General features: G+C 37.2%; 1 protein-coding gene across 3 annotated transcripts in view; it reads right to left on the reverse strand.

Annotated features, from left to right (window-relative positions):
- Positions 1–3,224: 3,224 nt before the first annotated feature.
- Positions 3,225–24,469, reverse strand: part of SPOPL (speckle type BTB/POZ protein like) — a 33,787-nt gene continuing 12,542 nt past the window's right edge. Inside the window, exons 2-12 of one of the 3 annotated variants that reach the window (XR_007378429.1) lie at positions 21,966–22,099; positions 21,674–21,795; positions 21,264–21,415; positions 18,148–18,275; positions 13,821–13,998; positions 13,667–13,722; positions 12,034–12,156; positions 9,713–9,855; positions 9,574–9,627; positions 8,029–8,094; positions 7,363–7,466 (exon numbers count right to left, since the gene is read on the reverse strand). Coding sequence is in view for 1 of the 3 variants with exons in the window: in XM_048952386.1 (XP_048808343.1) it covers positions 7,322–7,466; positions 9,574–9,627; positions 9,713–9,855; positions 12,034–12,156; positions 13,667–13,722; positions 13,821–13,998; positions 18,148–18,275; positions 21,264–21,415; positions 21,674–21,795; positions 21,966–22,043 (1,179 nt within the window). In the remaining 2 variants the exon portion in view is untranslated. Of the gene's footprint in view, positions 7,467–8,028; positions 8,095–9,468; positions 9,628–9,712; positions 9,856–12,033; positions 12,157–13,666; positions 13,723–13,820; positions 13,999–18,147; positions 18,276–21,263; positions 21,416–21,673; positions 21,796–21,965; positions 22,100–24,469 lie in introns of all 3 variants that reach the window. The other 2 variants (XM_048952386.1, XR_007378430.1) reach the window with 2 other exon arrangements.

The following is a 24,469-nucleotide window of genomic DNA, read 5'->3' on the forward strand; positions in this document are numbered from 1 at the left end:
ATAAAAACATCATAAAACACAGTCTTGCTATAGGGGAGAAATGAAGTCTTAGCACTGTAAGAATTCCCACGTGTTTGAAGGGAATAACCCATCTGTAAGATCTGACAGGGACAAGGTGAAAAACTTGTTAGACATCTTCTGGTTCTATTACAACAGGAGTGTGAGCTCTATGGAGAGCAACACAGCTCTTAATTGGGGGTGGCACAAGGACCCTACCAAGCTTTAGTCCTTGCTGAGCACAGCAGGCCAATACTTCAGCTCCATGCTTCAGTAGCAGGCAGTTTGTTTCAACATTTCAAGACTTGATAAACTTAACACAGCTGGCTCAGAAAATTATACATACATAATACATAAAATTCATTTTACAGCTCACACAAATTTATTAACTTAAAAAAAGAAAACACTGAAGTGTCTACTTGGCAATTAAGATTGAAGTGTGTTAGCCTGCAATTAAAATCTATGCTTTAAGAAGTCACGCTATTAGAACGCCTGGCATCCTCTCCAAAATCCATCTTTGCTACCAGAAATGGCTCAGTCAACTCTTTAGCAATGTGGGAAGTCACAAACCATAGCTGCTTAGAATTCAGCACGAGTTGCCTCCCTTCTGATTAGCAGCACAAAGTCTGACGCAGTGCAATTTATTTTCTACACGACTATCACTGCTAAAACATGAAACACACATAAGTTAGGCAAAGTACAGCTTTACACTCATCTGAAACACACATAAGTTAGGCAAAGTACAGCTTTACACTCATCATATACGTGCCTGATTAAACTACAGTATCTGCACAGAAATATTGTTATGCTCCAAACTCTAGTAAGAATGCAACACAAATGCGAGTGTCAGGTAATGCCTTTGAAGCAACAAGAGCAGCCTCTCTGCTTTACAGGATGGTCACCACGTATTCCTACTGCTAAAAAGGCTGCTTCAAAATACTCAAAATGAACTCAAAACAACCTTAGCAGTTGTTCTACAAGCCAAGGCCAAGCAAACTCTGCAAAATTATTTTTCCCCAAGCGCAGAATTACAAGCTCATTTATCATTTACACTTATTAGAAACCTAATTTTACACTTAAAGCACCAACTTCATATACGACATAAAACACAGTGATTATTTGGCAAACACAGGAATAGCACCTCTGTTCAAAAGCACTCATGAATCCTCACAGCTGCTTGTCTGTTTGCTTTGCCTAGATGCAGCAGTTCTAAGTAGAAAAAGGCTCCATCAGAGATCTGCAATTCTTCAATTCGGCTTCCACACGTGCATTTCTTCCAGCTTTCTCTTTGAGAACAAGGAGGAATCTTCAAAAAAGATGATGTAAGATGTATTACTCTGGGGGAAAATTAACAAAATTAGCAGAAATATAATTCAAAAATGCTACAGCTTTAAAGTGATTACTTCCTCTGTTATCAGATGATCAGAAAGTTAAAGTTACTTCACGTATAACAGAAGCAGTTTTACCTTCAATGTAATTTACCCAAATTTGGAAAGTAAAATCTGTAGTGGAGCATGCAATACTGTTGCTTAAATACTGATGTTAACAAAAGTCACCTAAACATGGGAGAACACAAATATTGTAAGGTTATATTCTTCCATACCAAACACATAGCGTTCATTAAGCTTAGGTAAGTCAAACTTGCAAGATCCTAGAATAAATCTAAACTTCTTAAGGTAAAATTAAGGAGCTACTGAATAGCCACAACAGCATGCAAACCACAGCCTGGACAAGTGGCACAGACACGCACCTTAGTTGGCATACACTACCTGTGGCTGCTTAGGCTGCACTCTGAAGTACTCATCTTCTGTTGGCAGTAATAGGGACTGCTCAGCAGGATATCAAACCACACTTTCAGCAGAGCTGGCAATGCTGCATAGTGAGAGATGCTTCTTGTTTTAATATCTTTTAAAGAAAGAGGAGCTTTCTTCAAGGATCGCCCTTCACAAAGCTGCTGAAGAAAAGCTTTCTCATGTTCTAGTTAGAACAAGATTCATACAGATTACACTGTGAAATACTCATGCCCATTTCCCACACAAAAGATTACTAGAGTCCAGTTTAGAAGGAAAACAGGTATGGTGTGCTTTTTTTTTTTTTTTCTTTCCTAAATCAGAGATTGGCTGAGTTGTGTAGTAACCTGGTATATGATGATAAGATATACATCTTAGAGAAAAAAATACTTTAAGATGACTAAGGGTAAAACACAGCCTTCTTACAAAGAAGAAAAAGCACAACATCCTTCATCTCAAAGTTGAGCCCATGTGAAAACCTGCACAAATAAATTTGATTACCATTCACCGTGCAACCCAGTCAAGTTCCACTGGAAGCTGCTGATGAGCTGTGATGGTACAAGTTATGCCACTGCTGCTATCAGCCCCACCAGGCACTACAAACTGAATCACTGCAGAGCAGTGATTAGGGGATGCAAGTTTTGGGCACACACTGAGAATCTCATTAGTACCTTCACACAGAGAAGTGGCATTCCACAGAGACACTCAAGCCATCCCTATAGCCATATTTGTTACCCAAATCACCTTGGGAAATAGCTGTAATTACCAAACGTGCTACATTCTTGCAATAGCCAAGTAATACAAGGCAGTGAATTGCATTCATTCCAATGGCCTGTGTCACTGGTACAAAAGGTAACCTACCTTGATTTCATCTTTTCCCAGAGTCCAGTGTTCAAATTCAAATGCATAGAACAGCATATTAACAGTTCTACATACTTTTATTAAAGAAATTCATTTACATGGATGAAAGCTCATGACCCATCCACATGGGTTATGCTTACAGACCACTTCACCCATGTAAATGGGAACTGCATTGCAGTGCATGTGGTCATTGTAAACCTGTGTTCACGGACAGAAAAAGGAACTGTAGGTAAAGAAAGTCAGAAACCACAAGCCTCACCTTCATAGCATCAACTCTCCCTCCCAATGAGCATCAGTTCTGACAGTGCATGCAAAAGGCAGCCGTTTCTCAGGCCGGCAAGTTATAAACTATCCAGAGCTCCCAGATATTTGCAAGTGTCAGTGCAGAAAAGTAATCAGTAGATTTCAGGGCAAGACAGCAATAGGAGCCTACCCAATGATTTCCAAAAGGACAGCAGTACGTTTTACACCAGACTGATACAGTGCTGGTAAAACAGCTTTCTGAAAGGACACAGAGTTAAGTAGCCATTGTGAACACATGCACTGGGGGAATAAAATACAAGCCACACAGACACGTTCTGTATAAGTAACAACTTTATTGTAACTTGATGTGCTGAAACGCAAAAATATTTTCAGCAACAAGGTACAAAAAGTATTTCACCATTAACATCAGCTGATAAAAAAGGCTGGATGGTTCGATACAACTGTTTACATATCTGAATTCTCTTAATCATCTCCACCCCAAAACAGGTCCAAGTCATTTCACTGGCTTGATTTCTAAAATAGGACTCATTTATCTTAAGCCTTCAAAAAACAGGTTACAAATACAGTGAAGTTCCTTGCAAAACACTTGAAATAGTGAATTCCCTTTACAAACATAGTCCATTTACTGTAAGCAGAAGCCAAGTTATGAAATTAAGTCAGTGTCTTGCTAGCTAACAAGCTAAGCTCTTTACTACAGAAGCTGTCAACATCAGATAAAGAACATTCCATTCGTCAAAAAAGAATCAAGATATTTTATTAACCAATAGTAAAATTCAGCGTAACTCAACAACATTTCAGGCAGCAATACCTCACATCTGCAATTCACTGTCTTATGAAACACAGTTTCAAATACTGCACGTCATTTTATTCTCCCAAGGGAGAAGCCTTCCCATGAGGATTTAAAAGGAATAATCTCCACGTAGGCCTTCTACTGACCTGTAGAAAGGTGAATTTTGTGTTAAACACCCATTGTTGAGAAAAACATCAGAACTAGAGTGACTTATAAAACTAACTTCATGTCCATGATTATCACATTTTGACACACACTCAGCTTGTAACAGCAAATATTTTCACATTTTCACAAAATAGACCATTATTCAACTTACATCTGTTATTCCACACTTTTTGCAGCGAAACTTAACTGCAAAAGCAGGAGTCAACATGCAACAGAGCTCAAAGGCATGATCTGTAACTTCTGTCTCAACTGCATATCAAATGCTCTCCTTCACCTTTAAAAAATACCTTTAAAAAAGATGTTGTTTCCTGTTAAATCTTCCCTTCATCGCAACAGTTTCCTAAAAAGGCACAATGTGTTTACACTTCTGCATGCAGTAAATGGACTAGAAAATAAGGATTGTTTATTGAAGCCTCTTCCACCCAAAGCATCTCCTTAGGAGAGGTTCAAATGGAAAAAAAAATAAAAATAATAATATATATAATACATAATAGCATTTTAACAGCAAATGGAGTCCTTATTTTTAGAAAGTCATTCTTGACAAAAAACACCACACAGTCATACATACACACACGCACACACACACAGGACACACATGCAGGGTTCTCCCCAGAAAAGTATGCAAGCGGTGGTTCACATCTATCCAAGGGAGTAGTGTTGGCAAGCCAAAACGTGGCACCTTCATACGATATATTCCTAATCTGTATACAAAACTAAGAAAAAAATCCTAAGATTTCATCCTGAAAAAGAAAAACCAACCCAAGATCTGTCCATCGTATTACACAGTCTTCTATCTGCTGCACTTAGAACTGACAACTGATGCTTTGAAGGGCAAGTGTTTGAGATGTAAGGGATGAAAACAAGCTACTGAATCCAAAGGAGAGGGTTGCAATTAACAGCTATCCCACCCCACTAAGACAAGAACACTGCATGTGTTTAAAGAACAGAAGAGGTGAATTTTAGTGCACTCACTTAAGAATACAGCAACTGTTTTGCCTCTTTCTTAAGAGCTGACCAAACTTAAAAAGATACATAATAAATAAACCCAAATCCAATCAGATTACATGGTTTGTTTTCTCTCCTGTCAGTGTAATGTACGGTATACACTGCCTAACTTGAAAAGTGGACACTTCACAACGTAGGTAATACCACAGCACAGTGCCTGACATTTTTTGGTACAAGTGTGCTATTAAGCTTCTGGGAAAAAAAAAAAGTCTTTGTAAAATCCTTAAGCTTTCCATTAGATTACTGTATGTTGTTACTTCAGATCAAGCTGATCTGGACAATCACTGCAGTACTAAATATTCAAGTCACTCAGTGCGCTAGGGCTGCAAGTTTTACTGGTGATGGGTATGAGGGTATGATGTGTTCTAACACATTACACAGTGCAGCCACAACAGCACTGTTTTGGAGGGAACCATTATCTTCACATCTTGCTGTGAAAAATGCTTGTGAGACCCTATTTTAGATAAATATTTAAAAATTGATATAAGGATAAATCTCTGTAAATATATAATTTGATGCCTTACGTACTATTAAAGTTTCTGGTTTTATACTTTATCCATCATAAAAGATTTAGTTGGAAGGTAAGAAAAATGCATGTTTAGAGATTATTTTGATAAGAAATTGGTGTGGGCATTTTTTCCAATTTGCCTTTGCTAATGGCCAGAGTATAAAAGTATACATTCTTTCCTCTAAAAACTTCATTTAGAGCAATTCATAAGAACCTTAATGAAATGAGGATGGAAAGAGACTGTAAGAGAGTAAACAACTCCTCCTCTCTGTTCCCTGCATAACTTTTTTTTTTAATTTTTATTTTTAATAGGCAAACTAAAGCCTTTATCCAAACACGACCATAAATTAGGTGAGATCTCCTCCCAGTCCCCACTGCTAAACCAAAGTCTTCCCAAGGAAGAAATGCAACACATCACTATTACAGTAAACTCAATGTAATAACTCAGGAAACATTTTGAGTGTGCACTACTACAAACTTTTCCTCTCAATTGTAAACAAAGCTATCAAACACTGAGGAAGTTGGTATTAAAGCTAAGGTTCATGGAATAAAGAACTGGCCCATGACAAGCATTTTATAAACGTTTCATCCTTTTCACATTATGCAGAATTCCAAAACCATCCACAATGCTAGTACAATAACTGAAATGCAAGACTGAGCAAGTCTCTGCTTGCTGACACATCTGACATTTCAGGGAAATATTCCTCCTGATGCTTGTGGAGCTTCCCAGGTGCTAACAAAAGCTGTGCACACACTGAGATGGGGAAAGCCTCTCCTCCACAATTTTGCCTTCCACGTGCCTCTTTCAAATAAGCAGAAGTATTCTGTTACTTAAATATGAAAGCTTGCAATAGTCACGTTCAAATGAGTCTTAAAAAGACATGCCTTTCTTTTCTAACAAAACTAAATCCCATGTGGCTGTGGGCATCTGAAAACGTATCTAAAAAGTTAAGCCACAATTACCTGTACCTCATTAATTCATCAAAAGCAAAATATATATGTACCACACAACATACAAAAGTTACACGTTAAAAGTGCATATTAAGAATCCATTTGGCCCATTTTCTTCAATTTACATTTGGTCATTCTATGCATTCTTTACTCTTCTATGTAACCGTACATGTGGGATATATTTTTTTCCATACACAATACTTCTCTGTTTTCACATTGAACTCTTCACCTCTTGTTCAGTTCTGCACTAAATGTAAACTAGCGATGGACCACAAAGAAACACAAGCAAGAGGTTCATATTCTGTGTTTCTTTTCACCGTTTGGACAGCTTTGACACACACACAATAAGCATTACAAACTGTAATGAAAATACATTTTCGGGCCAAACCATTGCATATTTGCCCCCACAATGAAAAATAAATTATGTTCAAAGCAGTATATTGCCATAAATAGCCTGTAGGCATTCGCTGAAGGTAAACAGGCTCTCCCCATACACAGCACTTGTCTAGGGTACATTTGTGCCTCTGGTTCAAGTGCTTTCAATGAGAGGCTAGTTAAAACCTTCCAGTTAGCACAGGACCAAACTATAATAATCTTTTTTTCTTCTGAAAATAATGGAAGATCCCTTTCAAAAAATTAATCTTCAGTTATCAACTTTACTGCATTATGGAGCTAGTGCAATCCTGCAGAGCCTAGTCAAAAAGACAAGGCACATTAAAAAATAATAATAATAAAAAAATCAAGATACATTAAACTATATGGACTAGAGTCATTGAAGATAATTTAAGGCCTTTCAGTGAATTAGAGTAATCAGTCTAATTTAAAGCTGAGGATTAAACCATAAATTATCCATCTGAAAAGCAAACAATAGGCTTTTTCAGCTTCTGTTCTGTGGACAAGGATAACAAAAACTCTTGTTATGGTTTGTGAAAACACCTCTGGACATGGAGGAGTAGAGTCAATTCAGTTTCTCTAAGTCCATGGAAGATTTCAGGACTGTTTTAGCCGTTTGCGTGGAATGCCAAACTGTGGACACTGTGCAGACGCGAGTGCACGAAAGGCCTCTGCTACTAAGTGAGGGTGGGAGTGGATCATGGACTTCCAGCCTGCTGTTTCCATTATGTCTGTTGCTTGGCTGAAAACAAAAGTATTGAGAACAGTCACACACTTTTACAAATCAAATGCACAAACACACGGCGGAGAAAAGAGCAGGCAGGGCAAGATTACAGTGGAAGAGCAGCTGCACATTACAAGACAGACATGAAAGCAGTAACAACACCGTTGGGAAGCAGAACCAAATTCGGGTATACCAGTAACAGCGTGTGTAGTACACAGGCTACTCATCCTGCTCTATTCAACACTAGGCAGACCTCAGGTAGGGAACTGTGTCCAATACAGAGCACAGTGTAACACAACCACCTTTCAATCACAAACGAAAAGCAATAAAAATGTTCAGATAACTAGAAAAATAAAAGTTCATTGCTGAGAAAAGAAAACCAGGGGAAGACATGAGAATCTCATTACACAGAATACGCTCAATGTGGGGGTGAAGGAAAGATGACAAGATGAATCAGCTGAAACTGCAGCAAAAATGAGTAGTTTGCGTACTAGAAAAAGTCATGAAGACAGATTAGCTGGGTGACAGCAGAACCCTTCAGTTAGAGATTGCAGTCTGAGTACCAGTGGATGACAGATACCTGGGGATATTCAACTCTTTTCAGTACAAGATCCCAGGTTGCATTCAGACTAGCTTTCAGCAGCCACTGTCAATTTTTAACAACAGATTTCAGCAAGCATCATATTGACATTCATGAAATAATAATGTATTTTCTCAACATATTTATATTATTTACAAAAAAGTCGATGCAATATTGTTTTGAAATAATATAAAGCAAAGCCATAACATTTACTCTGCAAACAAAGAATACTATGCTGGTTGAGACATGTGGCACATGGACACAGGATAAATTTGTTGTTTGGAACAAACAGCTTAGCCACTGATCCCAGACTTCCACTGATGCATTTTCATAAGAATCTTCACATTGTCTTGGGAAATTGTCAGGCATAAAGTTAGCATCTGATCTCTACGCTGTGTAATCTCTCTCAAAGAAAAGTTTTTTTGCGGATTTCTAATGCCAGCCTTTAATCTTCTGCTGCAAGTCAATAGAGGTAAGTGCCTTGAGCAATAACACCAACGTTTGGACACCTTAGTTCTCAGTCAGTTAAGCCAGGCCCTCTCAAATTGCTTCAGTTAAATCATCCGCAATGCATCAGGGAAATAAAGACGGCCAGCATCCTTACTAGCAATTACCCTAGACCAAAGCCAACTAGTAAGCTCCAAATCACAGGAAAAATAACACACCGACCAGTCCACGCTGGTCACAGAGTTTTATTAGTTTTCCTACTTCTTATGTCACGATTTCTTTCTACCATACCCTTCCTTTTCCACACCATGCTCATTCGTGACACCTATGAAAATCAAGATCTTCAGGGAAAACACTACTAAAATTACTGGTATAAGCACAAGTTCTTGAACTGTTCCGGAGATTCTGACAGCAAGAAGTAAAACCCTGCTCTCCTTTTACTACATTTCAGCTTACCACTATTCATTGTGAAGCTGGCTGTCTTCTGCTCCATGATTTACTTGAGCTGCTTTAAGTACATACTGCAATCAGTCCTACAGTATGAGGGACATATTCTCAACTGATCTTTAGTGCAGGCATGAGCACTTAGAGAATCAGTCAGATCAAGGGACATGACTGACGGGTTGTGTGGCCTCAAAAGTATAAGTGCTGGCACATGGGAAGGTTTGTTTGTAGTAACAAAAATGTTGCCAGAGGCATGAAAAGAAACTGCCCTTCTGTTTTTGGTAATGCTGCAGGCTCAGACTCATCTAAGCAAGTCTTGAAATCACACCAGAGTTGTTAGTGCACCAGGCACAACCTGGTTAACTGAAAGATTTCCTTCACTAAGGACTGATGCCGCTTTTCTCACAGCACTGACTCTTCCTAGGAAAGGGATTGAAACCTAGCTGTTTTTATGACCTCGCACTGGAGGGCAGTTAACTCCCCATATCATCTAAAAGGGAAGTCACAATCGTAACTGTGGTAATATCTGCCAAATCCTATTTTACTTACAGTGAGTGACAGGCCTCAGTAGTGTGGAAATGAAGTAACAGTTCTTAAGATCTGCGGTCTATGTAGCAGTGTTTGTACAGAACATCAGGAAGCAGGGAAACTTACTTGCTATTCCAGTTTTTCCCATCTTTACACCCAAGTTGTCTAAGAACACTGCACCTGAAAGAGAAAGCACGCGCTCATATTGAGAAGGTATGCAAAGCCTAAGTTAAAATATATTTAGATTCTCATTAACATTACTTGCCTGTTAATAAAGTCTATTGCTTGTGCTTTTAACTGTTCAGCGCTGTGCAAATCTGCGAGGATAAGGATGTCAGCAACATTTTCTACCGAGAGGTTACTACAGAGTGCTTCCTCACACATGACCTTCAGCCGTTCCAGTGCATACTGATAAAAGAAAAAAACTACACTAATTATTGTTCAAACTTATTCTTTTTACCGTTAGTTCAAAAGACAGTTTAAGACAGACCCAGCCATGGAAACACTTAGTGTCTCTCAAGCTTAAGAGCCAACAGGAAATTCAATATGCTGCATTGGAGTCTTCAAATGGTAAGACATCAGGCTAGAAATTATTAGAAGGACTTAAAAAAAAAAAAAAAAAACAATCAACAAGAAGTAATTCATTTAAGAGTTTGTTTTCCTTCAGTTTGGCAAAAGAAGAAGAGCAAGGAAGACACAGGTACTCTATTAAAACCATCATCAGGTAAGTTTACATCTCAAAGCGCGGGGCAAAAAAATGTGCAAAGGAAAGTTTCATGAAACCTCTCAAAACAAAAGTATATTAGTCTGCTTGAAACTGGCTTGCTGTGAGGTTGCTTTTCTTCCTTCTCTGAATTTATTATTTTAAAAACAACTACTTATAACTTTAACACAGTCTACCAGAAAAGGTATGTAAAATGTTTCCATACTATATTCTGCATGAATAAAATGTACTTATATTTTGAAGGATGTCATACATTGAATAGGTTTCATTCAGCTGCATACACTTCTGCTGAAATCATCCCCAACCCATTTAATTTAACAATCAGTTTTCAAGACTGAAAGAAATTTTAGATGCATAAATGGCACATATATAGTCGAGTTGCCATCTAACACATTTTTATGAGTAACTGTACCATGCAACAAACAAATGCCACTGAGGAAAAGTGAAATTCTTGGGCCAACTTTCAACGTTTCTATGCCTATGCATTTTTCACATCCATTTTTATCACTACACTATTCCACAGGATACTTCTATTTCGAGAACACAAAAGTTATGTTAACTCTGTATACACCATGTAATAAAGCAGTGCAATCTCTCTAGTAATATGCAGAACACTATTTTTAGTTTATTATTCCATACTCAAGAGAAATTGAAAGACTTTAACCATTACAAGAAGCTGAAGGGACCTCCTTGCTCACTATCTTTACGCCCTGCTATTGCGGACTATTATGTAGCTTCACCTTAAAACATTCCCCAGGATCTATCAGTGTGCTCAATAAAAGCCAGCATTCATAAAATGACACTGTTCCACCTTCCCACTTGGGTGTATAGAACTGGACAAAGCACTGGGTTTCAGAAGATGAGAGGCTGGCTGGTATTCATTTCAAATGAATACACGTGGTAAGTCACCAAAGCCAGGGCAGTGCCAGTTCAAAAATTCTTATTAAAAAAAAAAAAGAATACTAAATTGCCAAGAAAACTTAATAATTGTTTCTCGAAATTAACTACTGGGATGGCTTACAATACTGCCATAGAGTTGACTACAAGAATAGGAAGCTTTGCCATCAATGTTTTGAGGATGTATTTACACAACCAATTTAGAAATCACACAGGTGGTTTAAGAAATTACCATACTCTGAACTGCAAGTGAATAGGTTACAGATTACATATATTTAAAGGAACATTCTCTGAGCTCTAAGCTTCTTACAGCTCCTCAAGGAGAAACAGCTACTTGTCCTCTGCTGATAGCTAACTAAAATCTCAATCTAAGCTATGAAGGAGTGAAAAGAAGAAGGTATTGCATCAAGTTTAAAAAGTTAAGACAACTCTAAGTTACAATTTCAGTGTCGTTTTAAGTCCTCTCACCTCAAGTAGTAAACAAGAGGAGGTAAGTAGATAATAATAGACAAGATTCCCAATGCAGAAGAGACTATGAAGTTTGTAGGGAAGACAAAGACCAAAGTTCTGAAGTAGTAGTAATTTTATGGAACATGGTTTATTCAAATGCTTGCGTAAATCCTCGTAAGGAATATCAAGACCTAGGATAGATTTTAAGATCCACTTTTCCAAATGGTATCAATGGTCTCTATTTTTTATTTATATAGTGTATTATATTTACTATCCTTACTATACTTACTTACTTTAAGTCTGGAACACTTGGGTAAAGAAAAACTTACTGACAGATTGCTAAAATTCTACTGATAAAGAATTCCATTCTTCCCATTTTTCTGTATTTCAGATGAGAACTTTCCTGTGGTATTTCAAAAATTGAAACATATATCAAACTGAAGGAAGATTATTTTCTTAGAAGAACATTCCACAAACTAACATCAATTTTGAGACCTTAGGGGTTAGTTACTTACTTTGTCTGCCGCTGCCAACAAATTGTCAGCCATTTTTTCAAGGTTTGGTGCTTTTCCTGTGTAAATGAATCTCATCATTTCTTTAAAAACTTCAGGGTCTACATCATTTATTTCCACACGGTTCTGGTAAAGGAAAAGAATGGTTATCAAAAACCTTTGGAATTCAGCTATGTTTTTGAAGCGAGTATATCAAGTCTTACCTGTGTGCACATCATGCTTTCACTTCACACCCATCAAACAAAACCCTTACAGTTTCAAACTACCATTCCACAACATTAAGCAGAAAGTAAATAAATAGTAGCTCTTAAGAGTCAGGTGCAAATCAATTGGGAAACCTTACACGAGAAGAATTAATTGCATTTTCCTTCTTGAAATATCTAACTTTGTGGACTGCATTACACAAGCTGCACCTGAAAATCAAGGTAGTTTCAGGAATATTTAAAAGCGCTCTGAGTTTTGAATCTGACAATGACATGCTTGGAAAATCAGAAAGCAGAGCAACAGAGAATACTGAACCAACTTAAAAGTCAACAGTTCCTGTTTTCTTCTCAAAATCCAAAAAGCAAACAAAGACTTTTTGCTTAGACATCTAATGGGCATCACATATCTGACGGCCTTCCTAATAGAACAGTGGTATTGCATGCTATCCCCTATAAGCAAATAAGGGAGGAAGGAGTGACAAAGATGCAGAAGCAAGCATTAGCCTTTTGAAGCAGGTACAAAACCACCAAAGCACAGGATGATGTACAAGAGCAAGGCTGCACTGGAGATTTGTTGTTAACATAAAGCTACTCAGCAAAGCACATTACTGAAGGTGGGATGCATCTGAATTTCTTTAAATCAAGAATTCCAAGCAAGTGCTTTTTATATTCCAATTCTGCCTGAGAAAGTTTCCTGGGAAACTGCAAGAAGGAAAAAATGCCACACAGTTGTATTGCACTTGATGGATTCATAGACACAAGTGCTACCACAGCAGCCTGCAAGATTAAATGATGATCATCCATTACAGTCCTTTTAGCAAGCTGATCACTTCCTTGCCTCTTCATAGGTTCTGCCTATAACCAACCCATTTTAGATGTGCATAAAAGCAGAGGCAACTCTCTGCTAACTAAATACCTATCCATCCAAAACACTTATACAGGTCAAGCGTTTGCAAGGAATCTGAATGAAAAGCACTTCACTGCCTCAAGGCTTAATATGAGTTATAATTCACCTGTTGGTCCTTTCTGTCCTAATGACCACATAAAACTTTCATGTTTTGCTCTATCGTACTAATCAAGTCCATTGGCTTAAATGGGAGTTGAACCTTAAGCAAAATGGGAAAGAATACAAGACGAATTGCATTAGCAGCTTAAGTGTTAAAAAACAAAACAAAAATGCAGTCTAGTGCAGATTTAAATATTTGACAGAACAAAGTCCACCAGAACCTTTCCACAGTCAGCCCTATATGCCCTTTCTACACAAAGAAACTCCCACAGAACTCATGCATGGGAGACTGCAGGAGTACCAACTCCAATCACGCACTACCACACAGCACACACCTTCCTGTTAAGCAACACTTGAAACACTCAGCAAGCTATCCCCATTTCACAGTGTACAAGTATTTATGTGCAAAGTCTTCAGTAAGGCTTACCTTTTTGCTTTCTTCCATTTCATGTTCAAACATTGCATTAAAAACTGGAGATCGTGCTAGAGCAAGAGAGGTGAATATTTATTAAATATAACCAATTTTTAAGCTTTCAGCAATTTTAGTAACAAAGTAATAGCAATACAAAAGTAGAAAGTACCTGCAAGGACAGACTTATGTGCTTTGAATTCTTGTCCTCCTACGTAAAAACTGCAGTCTGTAAATCTTGTTGTTTCCCAGAGATTCCCTAAATCTTCTGCTAGTCGACATTCAGGTACCTTCAAAGTGTTTGTGTTAGACTGTCCTGATATATTTACCGAGTCTTGGACCACGCTTACCTAACAGAGAATCACAGCAAGACAATTCTTTCATAACTGAACGCCAACAGTAATTAAATTACAGTACCTATTGCTAGAAGTTCAGCAATTCCAAAGCAAAGCAAAGCACAGTGGTGTCTCTGGCATTAGGCCAGAACCATAAAACAGTTTCTTACAGTTTACTTACAAGTAACATAAAACAAATAGGATTTTACTGATAGGCTAACGTTGTGCGCTTATCCAACCAAACGATAAAAAAGCAACAGTAAGTCAAGAGATATGGTTCCTTTGACACCATAAATACATGTTAATTCTATTTCAAAGATAAACTAACACTTCAGTCTTCACACATTTAAGTAAAGTGTACACAAAATCGAGTTCTAAACAGATCAGTAGGATCACTACAGCACAGAAAAGATTTGTAAAATACCAGTGGCACAGCTCTCTTGTTACCCCACGTTACTCTCGCAAGTAATTGTTTCTTCAAGCAAGATTAAAAGCCATTATTTGAGAAGTACATGCCAACAGAATACAAAGCACAGTAAATAAATAATGAAATGCATACTCACACGTTTTAAGTTTTCTGCAGAACTAGATAAACTGAGATACATGCATCTGAAGTGAATGCTACCACTACTCTCCATGCTTAAGTCTTTCACATAAGTAACAGAATGGTAGCATTCTTACTTGCCTTTGTCAAATACCTTTGCATACTAACTCCTTTTAATCAGTTTGTTGGGAAAATGCTCAGCAGGTTTTATTTCTGTTGTCTGGGAACACGCATCTGAGAATAAAACCTTCCTTAAAATAAAACCTTCCTAAAGAAGAAAAGCTACGGGATTTCAATTACTGCAACTCTCAAATGCAGAAAATTAGAATTACATATGAAGAAAATGCTGATATTGTTAAGATTGGTGCTCTGCTTGATTTCTAGAGGCAAACTGGAATAAATCTGGTATAAAGCAAAAATAGCACAGCTAAGCTTCACACAAAGTCAGTGTGAACCAACCAGCTCAGAAGAGGATGACGATCCAATTAAGACAGCAGTTTGAGGATTTGACTCACTGACTAATTCCCTTTCATCCCATACCCCCTTGTGATTATAAAAACTTTCCTTCTATTCTTCCACCTTTAAAAAAAATGGAATAAAAACACTTTTTCATTTTCACAATAAGACTGTATCTTTAAAACATCCAAAGATCAAAACTTCAGTTTTCATAGAAGGCAATCTCACAAAGTATGAATATACACAAATGGAGTCTCAGCTTCACAAAGCTTATCATTTGTCAATGGAAAGAGTTGGCTCCTCAAGACTTCACCTTAATTTTCTGCTCCAAGTTGTCAGCACAGATATCTCTTTCCTTGTTAGCTACAGACTTTTCCTAGAAAGGTCATCTACATATTCTTTACATTTACCCAAGCTGCTCTCCAACATTTCAGAACGTATTTCAGAACGATTTCCAATATGTATTTGATGGTTGTGCAACACTGTATGAGTTATTCTTTTTAGATGCAACCTGAACAAAATTTTTATCTCCCATAGCTGAATGAACGTATTGTATCATCTATTGGTAGGATCTTTAGAAGTCATTACTAACTTACAAATCTGATGTTTCATGTATCACATATCCAGGCAGTATGCTTACAATCTAAGTGCTTTGGGGTTCATTGTAAATGAATCATTAAAATTAAGCTACAATCCAATCATTTTAACACCAGAGTCATTTTTTTCCCCCCAAAACACTTTATACTAAATATTTCTTTCAGGCGCTTCATAGTGGTGTTCATAAAATAACTCATGAGAGTGAAGCTATTTCTTCCCTAAAATGCAGGATGAGGAGATCCTAAAACTAATTCCAAAGAACCTATCTTAAAGAAGAGTAGTATTTTAGGCAGGAGATCCAAGTACTCCACAAGGTCCGATGTACTTACATCATAGAAAGCTATGCAAGATGCAGCTTTTCACACTACAGTGGCTGCACAGATCCTTTTTAAATTGTATATCCTCGTGTATGTGGATATATAAAAATATACGAATTATGACTTGTCCAAGTTCAGTAGGCAAGATGACAGCTAACACGGGAAAAGTCATTGCTTTGTTGAGTTTGAAGCTGGTGGTCCAACAGTAAGTGTGATAAGCTGTGATACTCCAGACTGCTCTCTATGTAAGTCACCTAAGAGCTGCAAAAGCACTCCGTAGGAAAAAAATTCTGCAGATAAATTGCTGTTCTATCAGCAAATGAAAACAGTTGCCAGACTTTGGAAATCTCAGACTCTGTGGAACTACAAATTTGACCTAGAGGCTTCAAAAGATAGTTACGTAGTTATATTCAGTAGGGCTGGCAGGGGCAGCACTAGATTTTGCAAAGTATTTGACCTAACCCTTCAGTTTTCAGTCCAAAGACATATCCAGTGATCTTGAGAACACCCTGCAGCATCTTGGTACACACTGCCTGAGAAGAACAAGTAATCCTTCTGCAAAACTAGGGGGATAAACAGGAGAAAGCCAGTACAGGTGCTATTCAGTGATCATTACTGAATACCCACCATGTCCAGGAGGCTTTATCAAGCAAAGTACAAATCCTTTTTAGGAAGGTAAGTCAGTCTTCATACACAGATACAAGTAGGAAGGTGAACACAGAAATAAGCGCTTCAAATTTAAAAAGCCAAATTTGAGACCCACATACAGATACAAGTCCTTCAAAGAATACCTGTTATTTTTAGTTGCTGAAGAGCAAATAAACCTATTTTTAAGAACCTGCATCTCCAATCTTTTTGCTCGAATTTCAAACAAATCAGAAGATATTCTGAAACCCTCACTGCGTGTAACTAAAATGTTGTACTTCTTGCAACACTTACAATCAGGGTAGGTCAAACACTTGAACACTCAAAACTTCTCCATGTTTTGTAAGGAAACATAGTTATGTTCAATTATTAGCATCAAGACAAAGTATTTTTGAGAGGAAAAAAATATCAGCATTTGTTCCCTCTAAAATTCAAGACAGTTCCAAAAAATGAGCACTAAAAGCAACTTATAGCAAACTATTCATAACAAGAAAAACTCCAAGTGAGGAAATACTCCTGAGTATCCCTGCAGAACCATAAAATACTTGTTACCTCTGCTTTTATCACCAAAATAATTGTATTCATAACAAATTTATCATGCAGCTAATTTAACTTGTCTATGTGAAAATAAGATGCGCTGTATTTGCAATATCCAGTCTCAGGGGCCACATTTCAATTATTCTTCCTACACAGCATAACGACATATAATTAAATTGTAATCTTGCCAAAACAATTTTACACATTTCCTGTAAATACACAGATCAAAGCAAACTTATTAGCAGTTAAAGCATCTATCATCCTCCTAAGCCACTAACCACTCCATGGCAGCAGAGACAACCAGTCAACATGCATTTAACATACACAGTTCTTATACTGCAACTTTCTCTAGTTTCCATTTTTAACATGTAGTAAGCATTTCACTCAATTTTAATATGACATCTAAGGTTACAAACAAAACCAATACTATAAAAGCATCTCATAACACTCCAGGAAGTTAAGCTTATACTGCAGTTTTCCATATTCATTCTCAGCATTAAGAAATATCCCAGAAAACTTGCATTTGTTCAGGAAAAAAAAAAATTTACAGCTGCTGTAAAAATCAAGTGTTTAATTGAAAAAAACATTCACTGATTAAAGCCACAAATAATAATGTTGCAGAGTAGATTCCAGCCAGCAGTTCTGCTTTTATATATATTTTTTTTTTAAATGCAAGCCAGCACACAGATATTTCCTTTTACCTATCCAGTGATGAACAATTCTTTAATTCCAAAGCACCACTTCTTTATTTAAAGGAAACCTTAATAAAATGATGCTCCTACAGACATCACACATCAGCCACCTTTTCATAGATAATTCTACAGTAAATTTCAGTGTACCCTGGCTGATTTGTGGAGTTTACAAGCAATCATTTCAGAATTGTTCTGCACTTCGATATATGTGTACAAAAAAAGAAAAGAAACAAAATACAATGTATACAATGCAAGCAGCAGCAACTCTTGCCATATCTATCACTTACAGAAAGCAACTGTCATAGAGCTCTTTAAATGAACATAAAGCAGAAACTTTGGGCTTTTTAAGGAGAACAAAAGCTTAAATTACACCCACCTCACAAAATAAGGTCAGCTTGTCATCCGGTAAAAGACCATTAGCTTCATCTAGTAAAAAATCTCTTCGGATAAACTTCTTAAAACCCCAATCCTTGCCTTGCACAAACCGATACGCTCTTTGGCTTTCTGATAAAAAGACAGTTATGTACAGATCAAGAAAGTCAAATACAAATATTACCAGACATTAACATCTGAAAAGTCTATACTACCTGCAATCAAACCACAGCATCTCTTTAGATTTATCTTAGGCACCAACCAGCAAGAGAATTTTCCAATTCAAGCATAAGAGTCCAAACAGAAACTGTTCATCGGGAAGTACCGTGACAATGAATTTGTCATCACAAATGCATGCTGACAACACTTCTGCAGTTGTCATAACAATCTATTTCAGCTTCTTCCTGAAACAGAAAATCTTGTTTCCCAAGTTCAAATTACTTCGGAATAGAGTAAAAGAGCAGAAAAAAAAGAAATGAAAGCTTTCAGCTAACTATTTCTCTGGTTGTAAAAACATATGTTGACAAATGTTTTGTTTTTTTTTTAAGCTACTATGACTATTTTTTTTATTTTTTTATTTTTTTTTTTAATTTAACAATTTGCTGTGACCACAAAACCTTTTATTTTCCCTGTTCTAATGGTCTCAGCCCACAAAAGGGTTCCCAAGGTCACATTAGTGCAAATACATGCACTGAGTAAGGTTAGTCACTCTACATGGCACGCCTGCTATAAGATGGTCATTTGTTCCACAAAATGGACCACAGGAAAGTACACTGTATACTTTTATGTGAAAATAAAACATGGGAAGTTATATTTAGAAAGAGTGCAGAAAAGAAAAAGAGCAAGAATATTTCTGAAGTTATAGTAGAAACTTAAAAAAAAAAAATAACCAACACCACACACACTCTCATATGAGGGGCTTTTAATTCCAAAAAAGCTGGGTGAGAAATTGTATCAACATTCACCTGCTATAAGAACGCATGTAAAACACAGAAGCAAAGGCAAATGCACTTACTGAAGTGCAGTGTGGGGCCTCGAGATGAGGGAACCAAAGTAGAAGAGTGTTCATGTTTTTAAATCTGTACGCCAAGAAAAAAAAATTGTCTGCCGTTGTAAAAACACAGTTTAGGTTTTTGGCATCTCTGTCAGCATTTTTCACATTTTTTTTTTTTTAAACCAACTTTCCAACATCTCACAAAGCCCATGAAACTGAATAAAAAAATAAAATCAAATTTACTCAAAAGAAAAAAAAAAAAAAAAGTTCTCTAGATTCAGTCCAAAGCTTTGTTCTGCAGCCTTAGATGTTACTGCTACCAGCAAGAACCAGTATCAGCCCTCTGAAATTACAAGATCAGTAGCCATTTAAACATACAAAACTGTAGAACTAAAACAGCATAAAGTGTTTTCTTTCTAATGAAGTCAAAATGTTAGTTTTACCTATCTTATACAAGCATTGCTTGAAGCAGCAGTCTGTGCATCAATTATTAACAAAGGATGTCTGAAGTTGGGCATCATTACATGTTATATATAAAAACAGAGCATCTCCATGAGCAGATGGTAAATGGCTGGAAAGACTAAGAATTAAGATTTCTGTTGGCAATTTCCCAAGATGAAAATATGTTTAATTTCTACAGTGTCAAAGACAGGACTAATATTATAGCATAAACTGAAGACGTTTATTCATTGTATTTTTCTTGTACCTTGTGAATTCTAGCATTTAGAATACCAATAAGCAAATGATCTTCAAACCCCTCCATCCTACACTGAACAGCCCTCACTGAGAGCAGCTCTCACACCTTTACTGAGAAAAGAGCACAACTGGGTGCCTTTCTCAAATGTCTGCACAGTCATGCACAACAGTGCGGGGAAGAAAAAGGAGAAGTCAAGAGGCCTGTGTACAATTGCAGGGCTAAGAACTCATTGGCCTCATGGAGATGAGTCTTGCAAGGACTGACGCAGTAAAATCTATCAGAGGATGAATATGGAGCAAAATATGTACATCTATTTCTCTTCCAAGGAGTCAAATTATTTAACGCATTTAGATTTGCACTCCGCTTTGTGAATTTACATTCAAGATTACAGTGGGTCTACTCACATTAGGAGAAAGTAGCACAGGAATTGCCATTTTCAACCAAAACTTTAAGACCCAATACGTAAAGAAATAAAGGCAAGTTAGAGATTGAAAAATATAGAGCAACACAAAAACAGTAACTAAAAAACCTAAAATCAAAGCAAACCCTCCTGAAGATTTTGGAGCTAAGTACTGAAGAACAACAGATGTTCAACAAAAAAAAAAAAAACAACAACAACCAAACCCTGCAATACAAGAAGGGAAAGAAAGCTTGCATTAAATTGTTGACCTAAATCAGATTTGATGATCTTTTTCATATCCCACTGAATATCTGCCATATCTGGCTGAAAGGTAGCCTTCAGAAGTCATATCATCATTTATGTTTTTACTTAGCATACACTAAAATATTTTATTTAAATGCTTAGTCTAAAATGTCCACAGCCTGCTACACTATCAGGGACCTTACAGTGTTTAGTGTTCAGAAAAGTCCAACTTTCAGAAATGTTTCTATAAGAATTACAGCTTTACCAAAAAGCATTTCCAGTAAAGGTTGTGCCTGTAAGACGGAAAACAAGAAGGCAATTAAATCAACTCATCAATTATTACAAAGTCTTTGAGTTCCTTGGGTATGAGATCCATGTTTTTACACTAATTAGTGTAAATCAGATGAAGTAGACAAAAACACTCTAAAGGAGCATCTAAAAAACGTTTATCCTTATATAATATGGCACTATAACTTTCACTGTAGTTAGAAAAAAGCAAAAACAACTCTACTAACGGGAACCAAGAATAAACTGCTAGAAAAGTTAGGCTACAAGAATCTAGAGTGACAGAAGTTAGTAACCCATTGCAAGTTATAGTGCTCAGTGAACAGAACTGAGAACTGAGTGAACAGAACTGTGTGAAACAAGATTTTTAATTCAGTTTCTAAAAGGATCTTAAAGAAGATATTTCAAGTTTCCTTAGAGTTAAATTCTGTTCAAGAGAGAAAAAATTACTAAGCAAACCTTCTGTGGAATGTTCTTATAAGTCTTGTGAGATTCTCTTACCCATTGCTTTAGTTTCTTCCCTTTTCGCATTCAGCAGTGAAAATTTGAATTTTGCTCTGACTTCACTTTTTGGACAACTGACTAAAAGCAAGTATAATGACAAGTAGTCTTTGCTTTCATCATCTAATCCCTTTGGATTCACTCTCAGGCACCTAAGGGAAAGGAAAAAATGTGCCTTTTAAAATCCTACACAGAATAATTTCAAATAGATATTCATTTTTTAAAGAGAGAATGCCATACCCCACTAAAACAAGTGTTTCCCTACTTCAAACTATGAAACCAGAAGCAACCTGTACCTGCAATTAAACATCACAAACAAAGTTTTGATACTTATTTGTAACTTGAATTTTCAACTTTCGCTAGTGAAAGCAAAACAACAAAAAAAGCAGTTGCCAGAATGAAGATCTTACCACTTCATTTTGTCATTTGGCCCTGATGAAAATGTAGAACTCTTTAAAACTTCACCCATCTCTTCTCGGCAGAAACTGAAGTTATTAATGGTCCACATGTAGGAAAATTTCACTACTTTGACCTGAACAAAAGACATAGAAAATTTCAATAAAATATAGCTCATATATCAACCATTAGCTGTGAAAATATTAGACTGTCAGCACAATTCAGTGTTTTTAGGGTTGTTTTTTTTTTTTTTGTTAACGGTAATTATGAATAGAAAATGAAGCTGCTGGAATTCATGCAAATTACCTGTGTGTAACACCAGCTTTCAGCCACAGGTCCACTGGACATCTCCCCAGGAGGAGGTGGGGTGGGAACCCTTGACATTGCCACTTACTGCAGGTTGTAGTATCTAAACAGCAATCCAAACTTCAGCAATTCTTCTAAAATAAAAGCAAACATGAAATGAATATAGATTTGGTTGCTTTCTGTAAGTATGGGGAAAATATTATGTTTTGATCCTCAGTGGATGGTCTCTTTCATGTCCTCCAGGTACCTCTTCTATTCTAAGAATTACTCTCGTATATTAAAGCCTGCTGGCATGGGAATCACTCCAAATGATGCACATATAAAGCCTTCAAGGAAAAACACAATTCTCGGTTTTCATCAGATGAGAAAGCAGATGCTATAATCAGCTGTCTTAACAGAACTCAGTGAACAAAGAAAATAAATCACCAACTAAGTCTCCAGAAAGACAGAGATCACCAAGATGTTCAAGTGTAATCAAATACACAATTCAGCAGGCCTCCCATAAGCAGCAGAACTTTTCTGTCAAAATAAAACTTGTATTTACTCATGGCAACCCTCGGTATTTAATTAGAGCTTTCCACAAATGTTAACAGGTGACAATCAGCCACTGTACATGTAAGATCATGGAATTTGCTTGGTCCTTCTTTTCTGTTTTCCTTTTAAGTAGGAGTCACAAGTATTGCATAAGCTGCATTTACACAGACTTTGTTTAGATGTTCACAATTCATTTTCATATTCTAGACAGAGCCATCCAGAAAGAAATTCCTTGAAAGGATATATGTGAACATCCCTCTTTTATAAAGCAAGCATTTTGGTGCTTATATGACCATTATTTTTGGAAGTACATCCTACTCAGTGATAACAACCAACGCTATTACCCAAATAGCTGATGGAACTTACATAGAACTATAGCCTAAATTTTTTTAGAGTTTACTTCAGCTTCACTCAACCCATCTGCTCTTCAATTCTCCAAAGTTAAAGAGAAAGGAATAAGAAATACAGACCATTCCTCATTGTCAGATACACAGGACCGACCCAGTTCTAATACGTCCCTAATTCTTTCAGTACTTTAGGACAGGCAGCTCCTAGAAATCCATGATCTTGGAAGAGGCTTTGAAGGGCTCCCTTTGTGAAAAAGGGCCTCAAAATTGGCTGTATTGTATCCTCTCCACCAGGTGCCCACTAACCTCAGGCCAACTACTAGTAGTTACCTGTTCCTTCCCGCCTCAGCCAAATCAGCCTGACAAACTGAGAGGTGATGTCTGAGATTTTACATTGACAGCTGGACTGCATGATCTCAGAGGTCATTTCCAATCTTAATGATTCTACAATCTACATCACGGGTGTCCAATCTTTTGGCTTCCTGGGCCACACTGAGGGAAGAGAAATTGTCTTGGGGTGCATATAAAACATACAATATAGTTAGTGTACACAAGTACCTCGACTTTTTTATATTATTAAAATACTAAAAAAGGGCAACAGAAACAAAACTAGTGGGTTGGACACATATGGTCTAAGTAAAGGTGGTTAACTGTCACTCCATCACTTCCAGTTCAGTCTGTTGCTGCACCTGGTTCTACATTGGGCATTTGTGCTTGAGACTGCTCCGACCTGCTGCGTGGCTTTTGTTATTCACTACAGCTTCTGACAGAAGCCATGACTAAGTACGTTTGTCAAGTCATTCACAAACTTTGGCTCCTCATAAAGTTTCTAATTACTGCTTTAGCAGCAGACGACTGACTTCCCGAGCTCCTGACATGCTTTTGCAGAACAGAGAACAAGAACTTTGAACAGGTAAGATATACTGGAGTCTGAGTTTAGGAGTGTAGATTGTTTATTGCTTGGTTTTGCTCTGTTTTTAAATATGCCTGAGTGCATAGTTTTGAAGAATACAAACCAAGCCCAGCAAACTGAACAAAGGAGATGGTCTGGCAAGTTGTACCCAAGGACTGCCAGAGAGCAGCGGGTAGCTATTGGCAATACTAATAATCTACCTTAAATAACTTCACCTGACTAATTAATCAGGATTTGGAGGCAGTGGTAGGGATATTTACCAAAACTACAAGCTGAAAGCAACCAGTCATAGAAATGCTATCCTGACACACAGAGGCATCAGGAGAGGAAAGAATTTCCTCCCACCTGGTGCTGGTGCCCAATTGGCCACGTGTTCCTCACCCCCAGATAGTGACACAGGACCAAGGACAGACTGAAGGTGAGAAGAAAGATGCGCCTACACGCTTAGCTTTTGTTCTACATACTACACTTTGCTTGGGGAAAAGACTAAATACTACCTTGAAGAAACTGTTTATGAATCATTGATCAGCCACTGTCATCAGCTCAGACAAAGAGGTTTCCAAGCACCAATCCCCCCTCACAGCCTATTAGATCAAATGGCTGGGAACAGACAGAGCCGTAGTTCACAAAACCTGTCAGGGAATCACGAGGTGGAATTAAATCAATAAAGTGCAGGAAGACAGGCTTGTTATCTGCAGGATGAAACCACT

Source organism: Lagopus muta, chromosome 8, assembly GCF_023343835.1.
Source record: "Lagopus muta isolate bLagMut1 chromosome 8, bLagMut1 primary, whole genome shotgun sequence".
Taxonomy (NCBI): domain Eukaryota; kingdom Metazoa; phylum Chordata; class Aves; order Galliformes; family Phasianidae; genus Lagopus; species Lagopus muta.